This window comes from Lithobates pipiens, unplaced genomic scaffold (genome assembly GCF_037356315.1).
Source record: "Lithobates pipiens isolate NorthernLeopardFrog02 unplaced genomic scaffold, aLitPip1_a1.2 Scaffold_22, whole genome shotgun sequence".
Taxonomy (NCBI): domain Eukaryota; kingdom Metazoa; phylum Chordata; class Amphibia; order Anura; family Ranidae; genus Lithobates; species Lithobates pipiens.
Genome location: NW_027507784.1, coordinates 33,275,295 through 33,292,490, shown reverse-complemented (window position 1 = coordinate 33,292,490; position 17,196 = coordinate 33,275,295). Strand labels below are relative to the sequence as shown.

General features: G+C 44.3%; 1 protein-coding gene across 25 annotated transcripts in view; it reads left to right on the top strand.

The window, feature by feature from the left end:
• Nucleotides 1-17,196, top strand: part of LOC143923526 (uncharacterized) — a 213,321-nt gene that overhangs the window by 89,290 nt on the left and 106,835 nt on the right. For all 25 annotated transcript variants that reach the window (XM_077447270.1, XM_077447271.1, XM_077447263.1 and 22 more), the window contains one exon: nt 7,030-7,343. In XM_077447270.1, coding sequence (XP_077303396.1) covers nt 7,030-7,343 — 314 coding nt within the window. The remainder of the gene's footprint in view (nt 1-7,029; nt 7,344-17,196) is intronic.

Here is a 17,196-nt window from a genome sequence, read left to right as displayed (position 1 = left end):
TTTTTTGTTTATAGCGCAAAAAATAAAAAATGCAGCGGTGATCAAATATCACCAAAAGAAAGCTCTATTTGTGGGGAAAAAAAGGACCTAAATTTTGTTTGGGTACAGCATCGCATGACCGCACAATTGTCAGTCAAAGCGACACAGTTCCGAATCGCAAAAAAATGGCCTGGTCATTAAGGGGGCAAATTCTTCCGGTCCTTAACCACTTCCGGACCAGCCCACGCCGATATACGTTGTCACTTTGAAGAGGGATATCTTTGTTATGGCAGCAGCTATAACCTTAACCATAACCATAACCCCGGTATCCTCTTCTTCAGTAAGCGGTCCGATTTAAGATAAAAGTGGTCTCTGCGGTGGATTCGCCACAAGATCACTTTTATCAGAGGTGAGAGAGGGCCCCCCCTCCTGCCGCTCTCCAGTGCCCTTTGTCGCTTACCAGAGCCATCAGCAGCGGCGGAGGCGATCACGTCCTCTTGATGGCTTGATATGGAGATGAGTGAGGGGAAGATGGCCCTACCCGTCTCCATAGCATTTTTTTATTGAAAAAAATGTGTATAAATACTATGCTAAACTATAAACACACAAAAAATCTTAAAATAAAAAAGCAGCTGCTAGAAGTACGATACATACAGTAGAAACAGAGAAAATATATGTAGCAGCTCTAAAAAATACTGAGTGCCAAATTATTAAATTAACAATTATTCACACCATATAAAAATTAATTATAGTGACATAATATCGTTAAAATATAAAAACCTATAGAAGTGAATCCATGCATAGAAAATAGTGATTACAAATAAATGGATGAATAAATAAAAAAAAAGTCTTTAGTAGTCTTTGAGTATAAACTCTGAAGTGGAATCAATGACGGATGCTTCCCTTCGTGATAATCACACACAAACAAAACACAGTGATTCCAAGTGAGATCCACCACCGCATGCGAACACCTTAAGAATTGGAGACTTACCAACTCGCAAGCACAAAAAGCATGTCAAAGCTTTAAGCAAGGAAGGTAACCAATGGATGCCAATCGCAGAGCTCAGTCCCAGAACCAGATATATACTTCTAAGGGTCTGGACTCCACCAAACACGGAGGATACCTTAACGGGTTCTCATATAGTGGATAGTTTCAGAGTAGATAACATATAGCCCAGAAAAGAAAAGCCACCAATAGTGAAATATATATCTTTAGCGGATTGCGCCTCCCACTCACTATTTATACTACCCCCTTCTCAATAGAGTATACTTAATAATACTTATATTCACTAAATAATCACTGTGCCCCCATATTATCCAAAATATATACACAAGACATTAATTTATAATTGCAAAAAATATAGCGTCCTTATTGTGCGATATTTTAATTCGATTGCTCCAACTGTGCCATCTTAATCACCGATCATCTTCTAATCAAAAGTCCACTTGTGTCAACTAAAATAACCAAAACTGTGCCACCGTCACCAAGCAGAATGGCCACTCACCAGATGTCCCCAATCAGTAAGCCTTCGGTTCATTCAACGGATAACCAATCCACAACGCATTCCTCCCGTTAGCAATTCCTCAATGTCCATATATTCATACAAAATTAAATGGAACCAATATAGTGTAAAACCGTTTTGACTTTAATGGAAAAATCAATAAAAAACGTATTGCACTCACATTTCAATGTGTCTATTGGCCGACACCAAGCCTTTCCAGCAATGAGAAAACCGTTCTAAAATCGGGCAAGCCACTGATGTTCCGCAGGTGGTGTTAGTCTCCCTCCACTGGGCCGACCTGTTCCTGGCTTGTATTCAAGGACCGTATGTCTCCCACAACTCCTACGCGTTTCGCATTTGAGCGTCATCAAACTTCAATACCATTTAAGTTTTATTAAAATACAAAAGTTAACACACTTACAATTTCCAGGAAAAAACAAGCATCAGTTAGCCGACCAGCTGTATGTGGACGCCCGTCCACTAAGATTCAGTACGCAGTGATATCAGCACGCCAAACTCCTCCCGATATCACCGTGGACGGGCATCCACTTACAGCCAGCCAGCTAACTGATGTAAAACAGTGTAAAAATAAAAAATAAAAGATAAAATAAATAATAAAAAAATATATTTTTTAAACACGCCCCGTCCCACCGATCTCACGCAGAAGCGAATGTATGCATGAGTAGCGCCTACATATGAAAACAATGTTCAAGCCACACATGTGAAGTATCACCACGATCGTTAGAGCGAGAGCAATAATTTTAGCCCTAGACCTCCTCTGTAACTCAAAACATGTAACCTGTATAATTTTTTAAACATCGCCTATGGAGATTTTTAAGGGTAAAAAAGTTGGCTTCATAGCCTGGTTCCCTACTGTACATGCACATCCTCGCTGGTCCCTGCTGTCTTCTGGGACCTGTGTGTCTCCCAGAAGACGGGGAGGGGGGGTGGAGGAGGGGCCGGACATGACATAGATCTCTGAGGAATCTGCAGTGATCTATCACCACCAGATCATAAATAGAGGAATAAGACCCTCCCCAACCCCCCCCCCCCCCCAACTGGGTCAGGCTACACAAAATGAACCAGTTAGCTTCATCACTCAATTTGGTTCGCAGTGGTCCAGGGTGAGGGAGATCCTGGAGAGACATTGGTCTACTTTCTCGTTGCCCCACCTTGTCTGGGATAGTGGGGGATTCCCCTCATGACTGCACGGAGGGCTGCAAATCTTTCTGACATGATCACTCGGTCTGAATATATCAGGTCACCAGATGATTCTTGGTTAACATCTTTTTCAAGATCTATAGGCATGTTTCCATGTGGGCACTGTCAGACTTGTCGTTACGTTGAATGTACCGAGATGTTCACCAATGCGGATAATGCTAAAACCTATAGAATTAAAAGTCTTATTGACTGTGCTACCACTAAGATGATTTATAGTTTACAATATCCCTGTAATAAGATCTATATGGGGAAGACGAGAGTGTCAGTTGCGCGTCCGCATTGGTGAACATTTCGGAGACATAAAACATAAAGAGCCTAAAAGTCCATTGGCTCAACATTTAATCTTGCACCATGGGTCCAGACCTGATGGACTGAAGGTTAAGGGGATTTATGCTCTACAACTTAGTAAGAGACAAGGTGACTTTTACAGAGTCCTGCTTAAAAAATAAAAATTCTGCATATATAAATTAAATGTTATGATTCCACATGGACTTAACAGAGAACTAAATCTTCAAGTTTTTCTAGATCAATCATTTTCCATCAATTGATCCGATATCTACAGTATCCTTGTTTGCCTTGCCCCCGGTTCATACATTTTCACAATTTTTCAATGGGGGTTATTTACTAAATGAAAATCCACTTTGCACTGCAAGTGCACTTGGAAGTGCAGTCGCTGTAGATCTGAGGGGGACATGCAAGGAAAATTAAAAAACACATTTTAGCTTGCACATGATTGGATGATAAAATCAGCAGAGCTTCCACTCATTTCAGATCTACCCCTTTAGATTTAGAGCGACTGCACTTCCAAGTGCACTTGTATTGCAAAGTGGATTTGTCCTTCGTAAACAAATCCTATTGTCTTTTATTGTCTAATGATGTTCTTAATTATGTTGTGTGTGCACTACAATATATACATAATTTTTTTTCTATTTTATTTTTATATATATTTCTCTAATTTATTGATATATGTTTTTCTAATGTGTTTGGGAGATGCTTAGATTATTACTACTATGATTATACCCTAGGGGTTAATACTATAAAATGACACACTCTTTGTGTGGGGGCGTAACACATGCTTAATTTGATTCTCCTGTGAAATAATTCAAGATGAGTAAAACATTTTGTGTATTTATACGGGTCTCAGCTAAGGGGGAGCCAGTCCTGAGGAAGCTGGGTGTTCTCCGTGAAATGCGTTGACGTCACTCCTTTGAACGTCAATCGCCATCCCAAACAGCACCCGGCATCACGGCCTCCCTTTACGCAATCCGTAGTGTGGGCTGCATCCCAGGAACACAGCACATGGAAGTGCATGAAAGTGGGCTTGTCTGTACTTTTTTTTAACCTTTTTTGACTTTTGCTATATAATCTGATGTCATCCTGATCATTATGTACACTTATGAGAGCGGACTATCAACCATTGAGTTTTCCCAGTGAATACCTGACAGGATATAACGCTTTTTGATCACATTCAGGCTATCTATAGCTATTTGGATTGGATTCTATTTCCCATGGATACGCAGATATTATTTCAGCCATTGTCCCTTTCCATCTTTTGGACTGTTCCTGACTAGCCACCCCCCTCCCCCCTTCAGCCACGGACTGGTACACATATATTCATGTATTACCTTTGAATTAGGGAGGGATAATTCATTCTGAACATTGCAATGGCTGTTGTTTTTATTGTTATTACCTGCCATACAGTGCCTTGCAAATGTACTCACTACCCCCCCTCCCCCCCCCCCCCGGCTTTTCACCTATTTTGTTATATTACAGCCTTTAGTTCAATGGTTTTTTTAATTTGAATTTTATGTGATGGATCAGAACACAATAGTCTAAGCTGGTGAGGTAAAATTAGAAAAAATATATACATATCAGTTTTTTTATTTCTGATAAAAAGTTTTAATTGGCATGTGCATACGTATTCACCCCCTTTGTTATGAAGCCCATAAAAAGCTCTGATGCAACCAATTACCTTCAGAAGTCACATAATTAGTGAAATGACGTCCACCTGTGTGCAATCTAAGTGTCACATGATCTGTCGTTACATATACACACCTTTTTGAAAGGCCCCAGAGGCTGCAACACCTAAGCAAGAGGCACCACTAACCAAACACTGCCATGAAGACCAAGGAACTCTCCAAACAAGTAAGGGACAATGTTGTTGAGAAGTAAAAGTCAGGGTTATGTTATAAAAAAAATATCCAAATCTTTGATGATCCTTGGAGTGCCATCAAATCTATCATAACCAAATAGAAAAAACATGGCACAACAGCAAAACTGCCAAGAGACGGCCGCACACCAAAACTCACGGACCAGGCAAGGAGGGCATTAATCAGAGAGGTGGCACAGAGACCTAAGGTAACCCTGGAGGAGCTGCAGAGTTCCACAGCAGGGACTGGAGTATCTGTACATAGGAGGACAATAAGCCGTACGCTCCATAGAGTTGGGCTTTATGGCAGAGTGGCCAGAAGAAAGCCATTACTTTCAGCAAAAAACTAAATGGCACGTTTTGAGTTTGGGAAAAGGCAAGTGGGAGACTCCCAAAATGTATGGAGGAAGGTGCTCTGGTCTGATGAGACTAAAATTTAACTTTTTGGCCATCAAAGAAAATGCTATGTCTGGTGAAAACCCAACACATCAGATCACCCAAAGAACACGTGAAACATGTTGGTGGCAGCATCATGCTGTGGGGATGTTTTTCAGCAGTCGGGACTGGAAACTGGTCAGAGTTGAGGTTGATGATGTTAGCTGTGATGAAACGGCCGTAGGGACGTTGCGCACACACGCAGTTTGAGTGCACGTAATGCTTTTTTGGAGATCAGAAGGACTTTTTTTTATCTTTTATCCTTGCAATGAACGTTTTTATGTATTGTGAACCTGTTGGTACTTTTTTTTTAAAATAAATGAGTCAAAGGTATCTCTGCACTATTGGAGTCTTTTTTTCTCCTTAAAACTTTTTGTGGAAATTCATTGGATGACCACATCCCACTGGTGGAAGGAAACGTCCATTGATGTGAAGTGATCATCTCCTGACAGAAGCACCTTTGAAACCACTTTCCACAGACGTTGGCCGGTTACCTGTGAGGACAGTCGGTGGTACTTCAACAGCAAGCCTGCTGTTCTACTAAGTCTTATGTGACCCCCCTGAACAAGGGTGGTCGCTGGCATTTTGGTAAGCCTCCATTGCTTATTCCTAAGTGACGGGCTGCACTAGTGGTGGAAACTTATCATTTGGATTTCTTTGTTGAATTATTTCACCCATGAAATGTTTTTGCGTTGGATACACGTGTTTGTTGCTTATGGATTGATCATATTAACACATATGGACTATTATGATGTTTTTTTGATTACTTGATTATTTAGAACACACCTTTGTATTATCACGGTTTTAATTCATAATCACTTGCATCATTCGTTTATCACCCAGCGCTGCACTTTTTATCTATTTATATATCTTTGTGCCCTATATCGGGGTTATAGTGCTTAGCTGCAGGGTATCCTTCATGGTTTATTTATTCATTTATTTATGTATTGTTTATTCCACACCTAGTGCAATTTTTTTATTTTACATTTTTTACAAGTTGCAAAATTTGCCTGCTGAAATTAACTGGTGGTGTACTGCTAGCAAAAGATACTTTGCAAAGGACATTCTGGACATGCAGAGCACGGTACATGCAGAGCACTCCGAGCACATTACCATGGGCATGCTGAACACAAGTGGTGCTCTGACATGGAGATGCAGTGCAAAGCAGCCTTCTACCATGGACATGTTGAGCCCAAGCACGTTTTACACATTTCTTCCAATAAACTAAATCTGATTTCGGAGTCTGCCAATTGAACTTGCAACTACCTAAGGGAGTCCTGGCCCTCACCCTCTTCCCCCCAAAAAGTTTATTAAGAGAAATAAATATCTCTTTTGCATTCAAGGAGTGTCTGGCGCCCAATAACTTTATCCACCTTGCGCCCACCATGCTTCACAACCCACCATATACAGAAGGATGTCAGCTGTCTTTGGCCCTGGAAGTGCTCATTAGACCGGAGGGGGCCTGGAAACTTGCTACGCAAACACATAAATAAGGATATAAGGTTCCGTTCTTATCTCCCCCCACCTGCTGTTTCTTTCAGTGTTGTAAATGCTTCTTTTATTCTACATTGTAAAGAATGCGACATGATTGGTGAGAATCCAAACAGTTCATAGAGATCAATTTGGGACACTGGAGGGGGTTCAATATACCAGCTTCTAAGACATTAATATATTAGTTTTGGATGAACTGGCCTTTCATGTGCTGTATGTGTTCAGATTCTTACATCTATGTCTCTATTCCAGGACCTTCACAGTCGAGAAAATCTCTGCCCAACACCAGAATGGAAAAGGAAATAGGCAACATCATGGCAACCCATCTAAAAACACTGGGAGAGGAAGGCATATTAGGATTTCAATACTTTCTTTGTTTAATAGAGCCACCTTTTTCTGGAAGCAAAATTCAGATGAAGGATATTAAAGATAGATCTGTGGAGGATATGGTTGAGCTCATCATTAGCCACCATACTTTGGAACACGCACAAGCAACAGTCGAAAAAGTTCTTGACCGTATGGACAAAACCGAAATAAAGAAGTTAATTGTGGACGGTATCAGTAAGGTGAGTAACACAAATACCTACACTAATGATCTGTGCTGTCACTTCTCTCTACCATAATAAAAACACAGGTCAAGGCAACAAATTGTATATCTTAGTTTTGGGTGGTCAGTGGTTGCCGTGCGTTTCTACCAAAGACAGAAGTGTTGAAATCTAGAAAGTCTTCATTTCAAAGTGGTCAGTTATCAGGAAAAACAACAGATCAATTCTGATCACAGATGTGTTTATTATTTAAAGATTGGTACAGCCAATGCATTTCATGGGCATTCAGAATGTCTGCTTCCTTAGGGCTGATTTTATGGAACCTTCATTCTTGAGGCAACAAAAGTAATTTAAACCCCATCATATATAAAAAGAAAGTCTGCTTTTTAGCTAACAGATTTAGAGAAAATATGTTTGTGTTTATCACATTGTGTAATCGTGTTCTCTGACCATGTATGATGTGATGTAAAATAAAAAAAATAAAAAATAGAAACTGTTAAAGTGACACTACGCTGCATCTGAGCACTACAAACCAACATAAACTCCCCCATCCATCCATGTCTCCATGCATTATTTTGTTGAGAAATCACTTTAAAAAGCACCCTCTAACATTTCTGGTCGTGGCCATCTTGAATAAGGGCAGATAATTCATATAGCATTTATTTCCTGGAATCCATCTACCCTTTGCAGAGGAATCCAGGCTGGAGGGTGTGCTTAGCTGAGAATACCCCTCCTCCTGAAGACTACTGGGATGTATGACATTATTCGCCTAGGCCTGGAAACCAGAAAATAACCAAATGTGAGGAAAACATTAAAAACAAGTACAAATGATATCATTTCCTATCTATTTACTAATGCTAGCAGCATTAGTAAATAGATAGGAAATGTTGAGTGAGAGAGTCACTACTATAAGGGGTTCATTTATACTGTGAAATAGTGAGAGCAATAATATATATTAATTATATCATTATTAGACATGTGCAATTCGTTTGGTTCCAAATTAATTTTTTAACGAATTTAGGAAAATTTGTTAATTCAGAAATATCCAAATTTCAGAATTTTCAATTTTTTCCTAATATCCAAATTTCAGAATTTTTCCAAATATCCAAATTTCAGAATTTTCTAGTTTTTCCGACTAATCGTAAAATTAGAATTTTCAGAAATTCGTAAATTTGAAAATTCCTAAATTTCGTAAATTCGAAAATCCGAAATTTCAGAAAACCAAAAATAAGTATGAAAATCCCAAAATTCAAAAGAACACAAATCAGAAAAAAAAACCGGAAAACTCAAAAATCTGAAATAACTAACTAATAATAACTTAATTATTACTAACTATTAAATCATAGGTATTGGCATTTCCTTTCAAATTTGGATGTTAGTGAACGTAATGAATACGAATTTATCTGAAGTTACCAATTATCTATTATAACGAATGACATATCTAAACAAATGGAAGGTAACAAATTCATAATAATAAATAACAATAATAATTAAAACATATTATTAATATTATTTATTATTATTTAGTTTTGTTCCATTTGTTTAGATTCAGCATTCTTTATTTTGGACAATTCGTATCTTCAGATAAATTTGTATTTATTACATTCATAACAGCCAAATTTGAAAGAAAATTCCAATACCTAAAATTGAATAGTTAGTTATTATTAGTTAGTTATTATTTTGGATTTTCGTTCTAATTTTCATATTTTCCTTTCTTATTTTCGGATTTTCAAATTTCCGAAACTTGGAGGGGGCATGGCGACCGAGCTCTAAGATGGACGTTTGAGCTAGAGCTCTGCTCGGCCATCGGAGAGATCCCAACACATCGGAAGCGCACCAAACCCATCCACGGGCGCAATCTACACGGCGACACTCACAGACAGCCTGGGGATGACGAGGCGAAAAAAAAAACCACCGCAGCCTACTAATCTGCCCAGCTTCTTCGCATTGAAGTCCCACGGCCATCACAAAATGGCGGTGGCTCCCTCACACAACGGACGGAAGACAGGGCAGTCACTCACGCGAACGGACACAGAGGGCCCCGCAAACCGATCGTACAGGAAACCCCACATAGCGGATCGTCCTCAGGCACATCTAGTCCATCTACTAGGAGTCCGGCCAAGTCTAAGCCCAGGATGGACTCTCCTGTCAGATAACACAGAAGCCAGGACATGGAAGTAAGCAGGACCTCAGGAAACAACACCACTCAGGCCCAACCACTGACTGACCCCATAGCGGGTTTTCCTACTGCTGACAGACCCATTTCAGATACTATGCTTAAAGAGGTTGTAAAGTAAATTTCTTTTTTTTAAATAACAAACATGTTATACTTACCTCCACTGTGCAGCTCGTTTTGCACAGAGTGACCTCGAGCCTGGTCTTCTGGGGTCCCTCGGCGGCTGTCTCGGCTTCCCCCCGCAAGTACTTCTCATGTTCATATGAGCTCCCTCGCATGGTGAGAAGTACTTGCGGGCGCGCTCCCATGATACAGCCATGATATAGAGATATATATAGATATAGATATATAGAGATATATCACTGTATCACTCAGCCCCGCCCCCGCCGCGCCTCATCATTGGATGTGATTAACAGTAGCGCAAGCCAGTGGCTGCGCTGCTTTCAATCCATCCACTCTAGCCAATCAGTGGCCAGGCTGAGTGGAAAAGAGGAAGTCGGAGGCGAGCGCAGGACTTTCGAAGGGTCAGGTAAGTAAAACAGGGGGGCTGGGAGGGCCGGCACTCTCAGATGTTTTTTCATCTTAACCACTTCAATACCGGGCCATCCTGGGTGGATGTCATATGACGGCCTCGGTATTTCGTCGCTCCTGTGGGCCCCCGGGGGCCCGCAGCGCAGCGATCGTGGTTGAGGAGTGTCCCTCGGACACAGCCCATCCCCGATCTGTGGGATTTTCATCCTTATCCACCTCCCCATATACACGTGACTGCCCGTGTCCAATCACAGCCGGTCAGATGTACTGTGCCATTACAGGGCTCGTGCCCGCACCTAGGGCGCGTGCAGAGCGGTGATCGGGGATGCGGCTTGTCACCCTGTACCTGTCAGCTCATCTGAGTACCTGAGTACCTGTCAGCCCATCTGAGTACCCGAGTACCTGTCACAGCCCATCTGAGTACCTGAGTACTTGTCACAGTCCATCTGAGTATCCGAGTACCTGAGCAACTGTCAGCCCATCTGATTACCCGAGTACCTGAGCATCTGTCAGCCCATCTGAGTACCCGAGTAGCTGTCCCAGTCCATCTGAGTACCCGAGTAGCTGTCCCAGCCCATCTGAGTACCCGAGTAGCTGTCCCAGCCCATCTGAGTACCCGAGTACCTGTCACAACCCATCTGAGTACCTGAGTACCTGTCACAGCCCATCTGAGTACCCGAGTACCTGAGTACCTGTCACTAGAGATGAGCCGAACACCCCCCGGTTCGGTTCGCACCAGAACTTTCGAACGGACCCCAAATTCGTACGAACTTTAGAACCCCATTGAAGTCTATGGGACTTGAACGTTCGAAATTAAAAGTGCTAATTTTAACGGCTAATATGCAAGATACTGTCCTAAAAAGGGTTTGGGGACCTGGCTCCTGCCCCAGGGGACATGGGTCAATGCCTAAAATGTTTTTAAAAATGTCAGTTTTGGCGGGAGCACTGATTTTAATGACGATTAAAGTGAAAAAAAAGTGAAATATTCCTTTAAATATGGTGCCTGGGGGGTGTCTGTAGTATGCCTGTGAAGTGCCACGTGTTTCCCGTGTTTAGAACAGTCCCTGCACAAAATGACATTAAACGGAAATATCATTTAAAACTGCTTGCGGTTTAAATGTTATATCTGGTTCCTGCAATATGGTTGAAAATCATTGAGAAAAATGGCATGGGTAGCCCTTCCTGCCCATTACCAGCCCCTTTGGGTCTTGTACGCATATTAAGGGGAACCCCGTACCCATATTAAAAAAAGGAAATGCGTGTAGCCCCCAGGCCCTATATACTCAGAACAGCAGTATACAGGCGGTGCAAACAAGATAGGGACTGTGTAGGTTTGTTGTATTAAGTTGAATCTGTTTGTAATTTTCAACTGGTACATTTTTAAAGTGTAGCTCCAGTCAAAAAAACTATTTTTAAGCTTTTTGGAAAACATAGGGAAGGGTTATCACCCCTGTATAATTTGTTTTGTCGTCCATCTTTTTTCATCTCACTTGCTGTTGTCTCCTTCCGTTTGCAAGTAGGAGATGTTTGTAAGTTGGATGTTTGAAAGTAGGGGCCTGCCCTATATGCTCTGCAGAAATGGCGGAACAAGGTGTTGGTTTTGCCACAACATTGTAAGCCCTCAAAGTGACTCTTGGTGGGCGCCGGAGCGCCCTGCTGTGAACGATTATATCAAGAATTGTAATTACATGCCATTGTTGAACAGTGGTAGAAAAATTGACCTTTGGTGGTTGTGGTGTTGGTGCCACAACACTATAAGTCCTCACAGTTACTCTGGGTGGGCACAGGAACGGGCCCTCCTGTGAAATATTATATCAAGAATTGCAATTACATGTCCCTGTTAAACAGGGGCAGAAAAATTGGGCCTTAGGCACTGGTGCTGGTGCCACGACACTGCAACCTCTCCCATATACTCTAGTTTTATTGCAGGAATTAGCCCTGCTGCAAAGCATTGCATCAAAAATTGTAATTAAACGCCCCTGTTAAACAGGGGCAGAAAAATTGGGCCTTAGGCACTGGTGCTGATGCCACGACACTGCAACCTCTCCCATATACTCTAGTTTTATTGCAGGAATTAGCCCTGCTGCAAAGCATTGCATCAAAAATTGTAATTAAACGCCCCTGTTAAACAGGGGCATAAAATTGGGCTGATGGCATCACCCAGAACCAGAAATGTTCTTCCAACATATCAGCGGAGGAGGAAGAGGATAGACAATCAACATAACAGGACAGTCACTCAGCATCAGCATAGGCAGTCTTGAAGGGATGTGATATTTAAAAAAAATTATTCGGTTACATCAGCTTCAGGTGCTTGGTAGCTGTGGGTGATCCAAGACTGATTCATCTTGATGATGGTCAGTTGATCAACTGAGTCGGTGGACAGATGCACCCTGTGATCAGTAACAAAGCCACCAGCAGCACTGAAGGTGCGTTCCGAAAGAACGCTGGATGCAGGACAGGCCAGTAGCTCAATTGCATACTGTGCAAGCTCTGGCCAGTGATCCATCCTCAAGACCCAGTAAGCCAGAGGATTTTCGGTGGGAAAAGTGTCCAAGTCTGACCTTGCCCCTAGGTATTCCTGCACCATGTAAATCAGATGCTGGCGATGGTTGTTGGAACCGATCATACCTTGGGGCTGCGGACTAAAAAATTGTCTGAAAGCATCAGTCAGATGGCCACCTTCTCCACCGCTCCTTCTGACCGATGCCTCAGCAACACGTTGTCCAGGACCAGTAGTTTGTAACCTCCCAGTCTCTGGGAACGCGTTGCACAGACCTTTCTGCAAGGCCTCCCAGAGATGTCTCATCATCTGCTCCCTCTGCGATGGCAAGATAAGGTCGGCAACCTTACCCTTGTACCGTGGATCAAGGAGAGTGGCCAGCCAGTAATGGTCCCTCTCCTTGATCCAAAGAATACGAGGATCCTTCCGCAGGCTTTGCAGGATCAGGGAGGCCATGCAGCGTAGATTAGCTGAGGCATTCGGTCCGAAGTCCTCTGGGTCACTAAGGACAACATGATCCGCAGCTACCTCCTCCCAGCCACGTACAAGTCCACGTGTTTCTTGGGACTGTAAATCATCCCTACAAGACTGCTGCTGCTGCTGATGCTGAGTACCAGCCTCCACCTCCATGCTGACACAATCATCCTACTCCTCCTCTCTTCCTCCTCCTCATCCTCTTCCTGTGTGATGGGTGGCACAGCAGGAACACTGTCTGGATAAAGGGGGCCTTGAGAGGCAAGGAAGTCCTCCTCTTCCTGCCTCTGTTCTGCCTCAAGTGCCCTGTCCATTATTCCACGCAGCGTATGCTCCAAGAGGTGGACAAGAGGTATTGTGTCACTGATGCATGCACTGTCACTGCTCACCATCCTTGTGGCCTCCTCAAATGGTGACAGGACAGTGCATGCATCCCTGATGAATGAATGAATGAATGAAATACTTGTATAGCGCACAATGCGAACTGAATCGCCTCTAGGCTCTGTGGCGAGCTTTGATCATCTGCTAAAAGAGGAAGGTCTTGAGTTTTTTCCTAAAAGCCAGGTGATTTTCTTCCAGGCGGATGTTGATTGGTAGAGCATTCCATAGCCGAGGCCCTTGGACAGAAAATCTCCGATCACCCTTGGATTTATACCGGGCTTTGGGCACGAGGAGGAGGTTTTTGTTGGCTGATCGAAGACTGCGGTTTGGTGTGTAATGATTTATTTTCTCCATTAGGTATTGCGGAGCTTCTCTATGCACGCATTTGTGGGTGAGGCAAAGGGTCTTGAACGTGATCCGATTTTTTACGGTTAGCCAATGTAAGCTCCTCAGTGAAGGAGAAATGGATTCCCAGGGTTTTTTTCCTGTTATCAGCCTTGCCGCCGTGTTTTGGATCAGTTGTAATCACGCAAGTTGATATTGTGGTAATCCTATGTAAAGCGAGTTTGCGTAGTCCAGTTGTGAATTAATGATTGTTCCAACTACCACTGCTTTGTCATTCTTTGGGATAAAAGGGATGAGTCTGCGAAGCATGCGCAGCAGATGATGAGATCGACTGACTACAGATCCTATTTGCGCATCCATTGACATTTGTGCGTCTAAAATAACCCCGAGACTCTTCGCTTTGGTCTTTGGGGAGATAGTCTGCCCAAAGACGGTTGGTGGAGACCAGGAGGTTTTGGTTGCAGGCTTATGATTTGGGTGTAAGATAAGAAGCTCTGTCTTTGATTGGTTCAGCTGGAGGGAGTTGGTGGTCATCCAGTCCTCTATTGATTTGAGGCAGTTTTCAAGTTGTTGTTGGTGATCTTTTTTTCCATTGATCCGGAAATAAAGTTGCGTGTCGTCAGCGTAAGAGTGGAAGCAGAGATCTGATCATGCCCCACTGGCGTGGTGAAAAATACCGAGCTCCCCTGACCCTGTCCTGGTGCCGTAGTCGCACAGGTACTCATTGATGGCCCTCTGCTGCGTGTGCAGCCGCTGCAGCATGGCCAACGTTGAGTTCCACCTGGTGGGCATGTCACATATAAGGCGGTTCTTGGGCAGGTTCAACTCCTTTTGGAGCTCAGCCAGCCGAGCACAGGCATTAAATGATCGGCGGAAATGCACACAGACTTTCCTGGCTTGCTTCAGGACATCCTGTAAGCCCGGGTACCTGCCCAAGAACCGCTGCACCAGGTGGAACAACCTCCAACACTACTGCACCTTGTCCTGCATCCTTCCCAGCTGCCAGAAGAGTGATCCAATGGGCCGTAAAAGACAGGTAATGTCCCTGTCCATGCCTGCTGAACCATGGGTCAGCGGTAATATGCACCTTACCGCTGACCGCCCTGTCCAGCGAGGCAAGGACATTGCCTTCCACATGCCGGTAGAGAGCCGGAATCGCCTTCCGTGAGAAAAAGTGGCGTTTGGGGACCTGCCACTGAGGAACCGCACATTGTACAAACTCACGGAAGGGGGCCGAGTCTACCAACTGAAAAGGCAGCAGTTGAAGTTCTAGCAATTTAGCCAAGCTAGCATTCAACCACCGGGCATGTGGATGGCTGGGAGTGAACTTCTTTCGCCGGTCCAGCAGCTGGGGCAGGGACTTTTGCCTGCTATAATCGGACGTGGGTGTACTGCTAGCAGAGTGCCCGGAAGCACTTGGCTGTGACACACCTAATTCTACACCTTCATTCCTCTCAGAGCAGGTTTCAGAGAGGACTGAAGGTCTAGTGGGGTTGGAGATGCCAGCTGATGAGGAGCAAGGATAGGTCCGGTTTGTTCTTTGGTGTGGGTCTTTTAGGTACGCTTGCCAACGAGCTGCATGGCAGGTCAACATATGTCTGGTCAAGCATGTGGTGCCCTAGTGGCTGATGTTTTGGCCACGCGAGATACGCTTGAGACATATGTTGCAAATAGCAGAGGTGCGATCTCATGCACTTGTCTCAAAAAAGGCCCACACCAAAGAACTTTTAGAATAACGCACAGAGGTAGCGCCCTGCACAGGTGGAGCTCTGCGGTGTGATTCAGTCAGTGTGCTGCCCCTAAGCTGGCCCCCGGAGGGCATCCTGCCTCGTTGGACATGTGCCTCCTCCTCCTCCTCTCTCCTACCAGGCACCCACGTGGAGTCAGTGCCCTCATCATCCCCTCCCTCTTCATCGCTGTAGCAAACCTGGCAATATGCTGCAGCTTGTGGAACATGACTGCCAGATTGCTGTCCTTCTTGAGTATCCCCTCTCTCTGCATTCACGTTACTGCCTTCCTCTAGCTGAGTGTCATCATCAGAGCCTACAAAACACTGGGCAAAACACTGTGCTCAAAGAGTTCAGGAGACTCCTCAGGAGGACGTGGTGGGTCTAGGGAAGGAGTCACTGATGATGACATTGAGAGGAGGGAAGACGATGCATTGGCAGCTGCTTTGCTAGTACCCTGAGACTGGGCGAGAGAGGATGAGGAGGATGAAGAGGGCTTGGTCATCCACTCTACCAAGTCATTGGCATGTTGCGGTTCAACATGTCCAGCTGCCGAAAAGAAGGACAAGCGTGTCCCATGGCCACGTGCTGATGACAATGCACCGCGTCCACGACCAGCACTGTTGTCTCTAGACACAGAGCCTGCTTGCCCTCTTTTATCGGCTCGTGCCTGTCTGCCTCTCCTTGCTGGCCTTCCAGACATGGTAATGGCCTGAAGGGAGTTGGGTAAAACAGCAGTTGGGTAGTGTATATTGTGCTGGAGGCACACAACACCCACTAACTCCTGCAGATGCCTTTATTATAGAACACCAGAGATAAAGGGGTATACTGTAATGGAGTCACACAACACCCACTAAGCCCTGCAGATGGCTCTATTAGAGAACAGCAATAAAGGGTAGATACAGGTGTATATTGTGCTGGAGGCACACAACACCCACTAACTCCTGCAGATGCCTTTTTTATAGAACACCAGAGATAAAGGGGTATATACAGATGTATACTGTGCTGTGCTGGAGGCACACACAACTTCCAATAACTCCTGCAGATGGCAAGTGGGCTCAAATAGAGAAGAGCTATGTAGGTGGATATAGCGGTGTGTACTGGGTACAGAGCACGCAGACAGCACGCACAAGCTCCTAACACTACTGACTGCAAGCTCTATTATAAAAGATAGATCACTAGCTATATAGGTGAGGTGAATATAGCGGTGTATACTGCGGTCAGGGCACGCAGACAACAACCACTACAGAAGAGCAAGATCGAAAATCGGCCGATAACGATCGGTGTATACTGTGTTGAAGGTACACAGAACACCCACTAACTGCTTCAGACGCCAACACACTACACAAGGCCGCCGCGCTGGCGGCCTTATATAGTGTGGGGCGTGTACTACACAGCCTGAGCTATGATTGGCCACAGGCATCCTGCCTGTGGCCAATCATGGCTCTCCTCGCTGCTGGCGCTGCGATTGGCCAAGCATGCGGGGTCACAGTGCATGCTTGGCCAATCATGAGCCAGCAATGCACTGCGATGACGCAGTGCATTGTGGGCCATGAGCGCCACACGATTTGGTGCGAACGGCCCATAACATTCGGAATTCGCCGAACGGGGCGAACAGCCGATGTTCGAGTCGAATGTATGTTCGACTCGAACACGAAGCTCATCCCTACCTGTCACAGCCCATCTGAGTACCTGAGTACCTGTCACAGCCCATCTGAGTACCTGAGTACCTGTCACAGT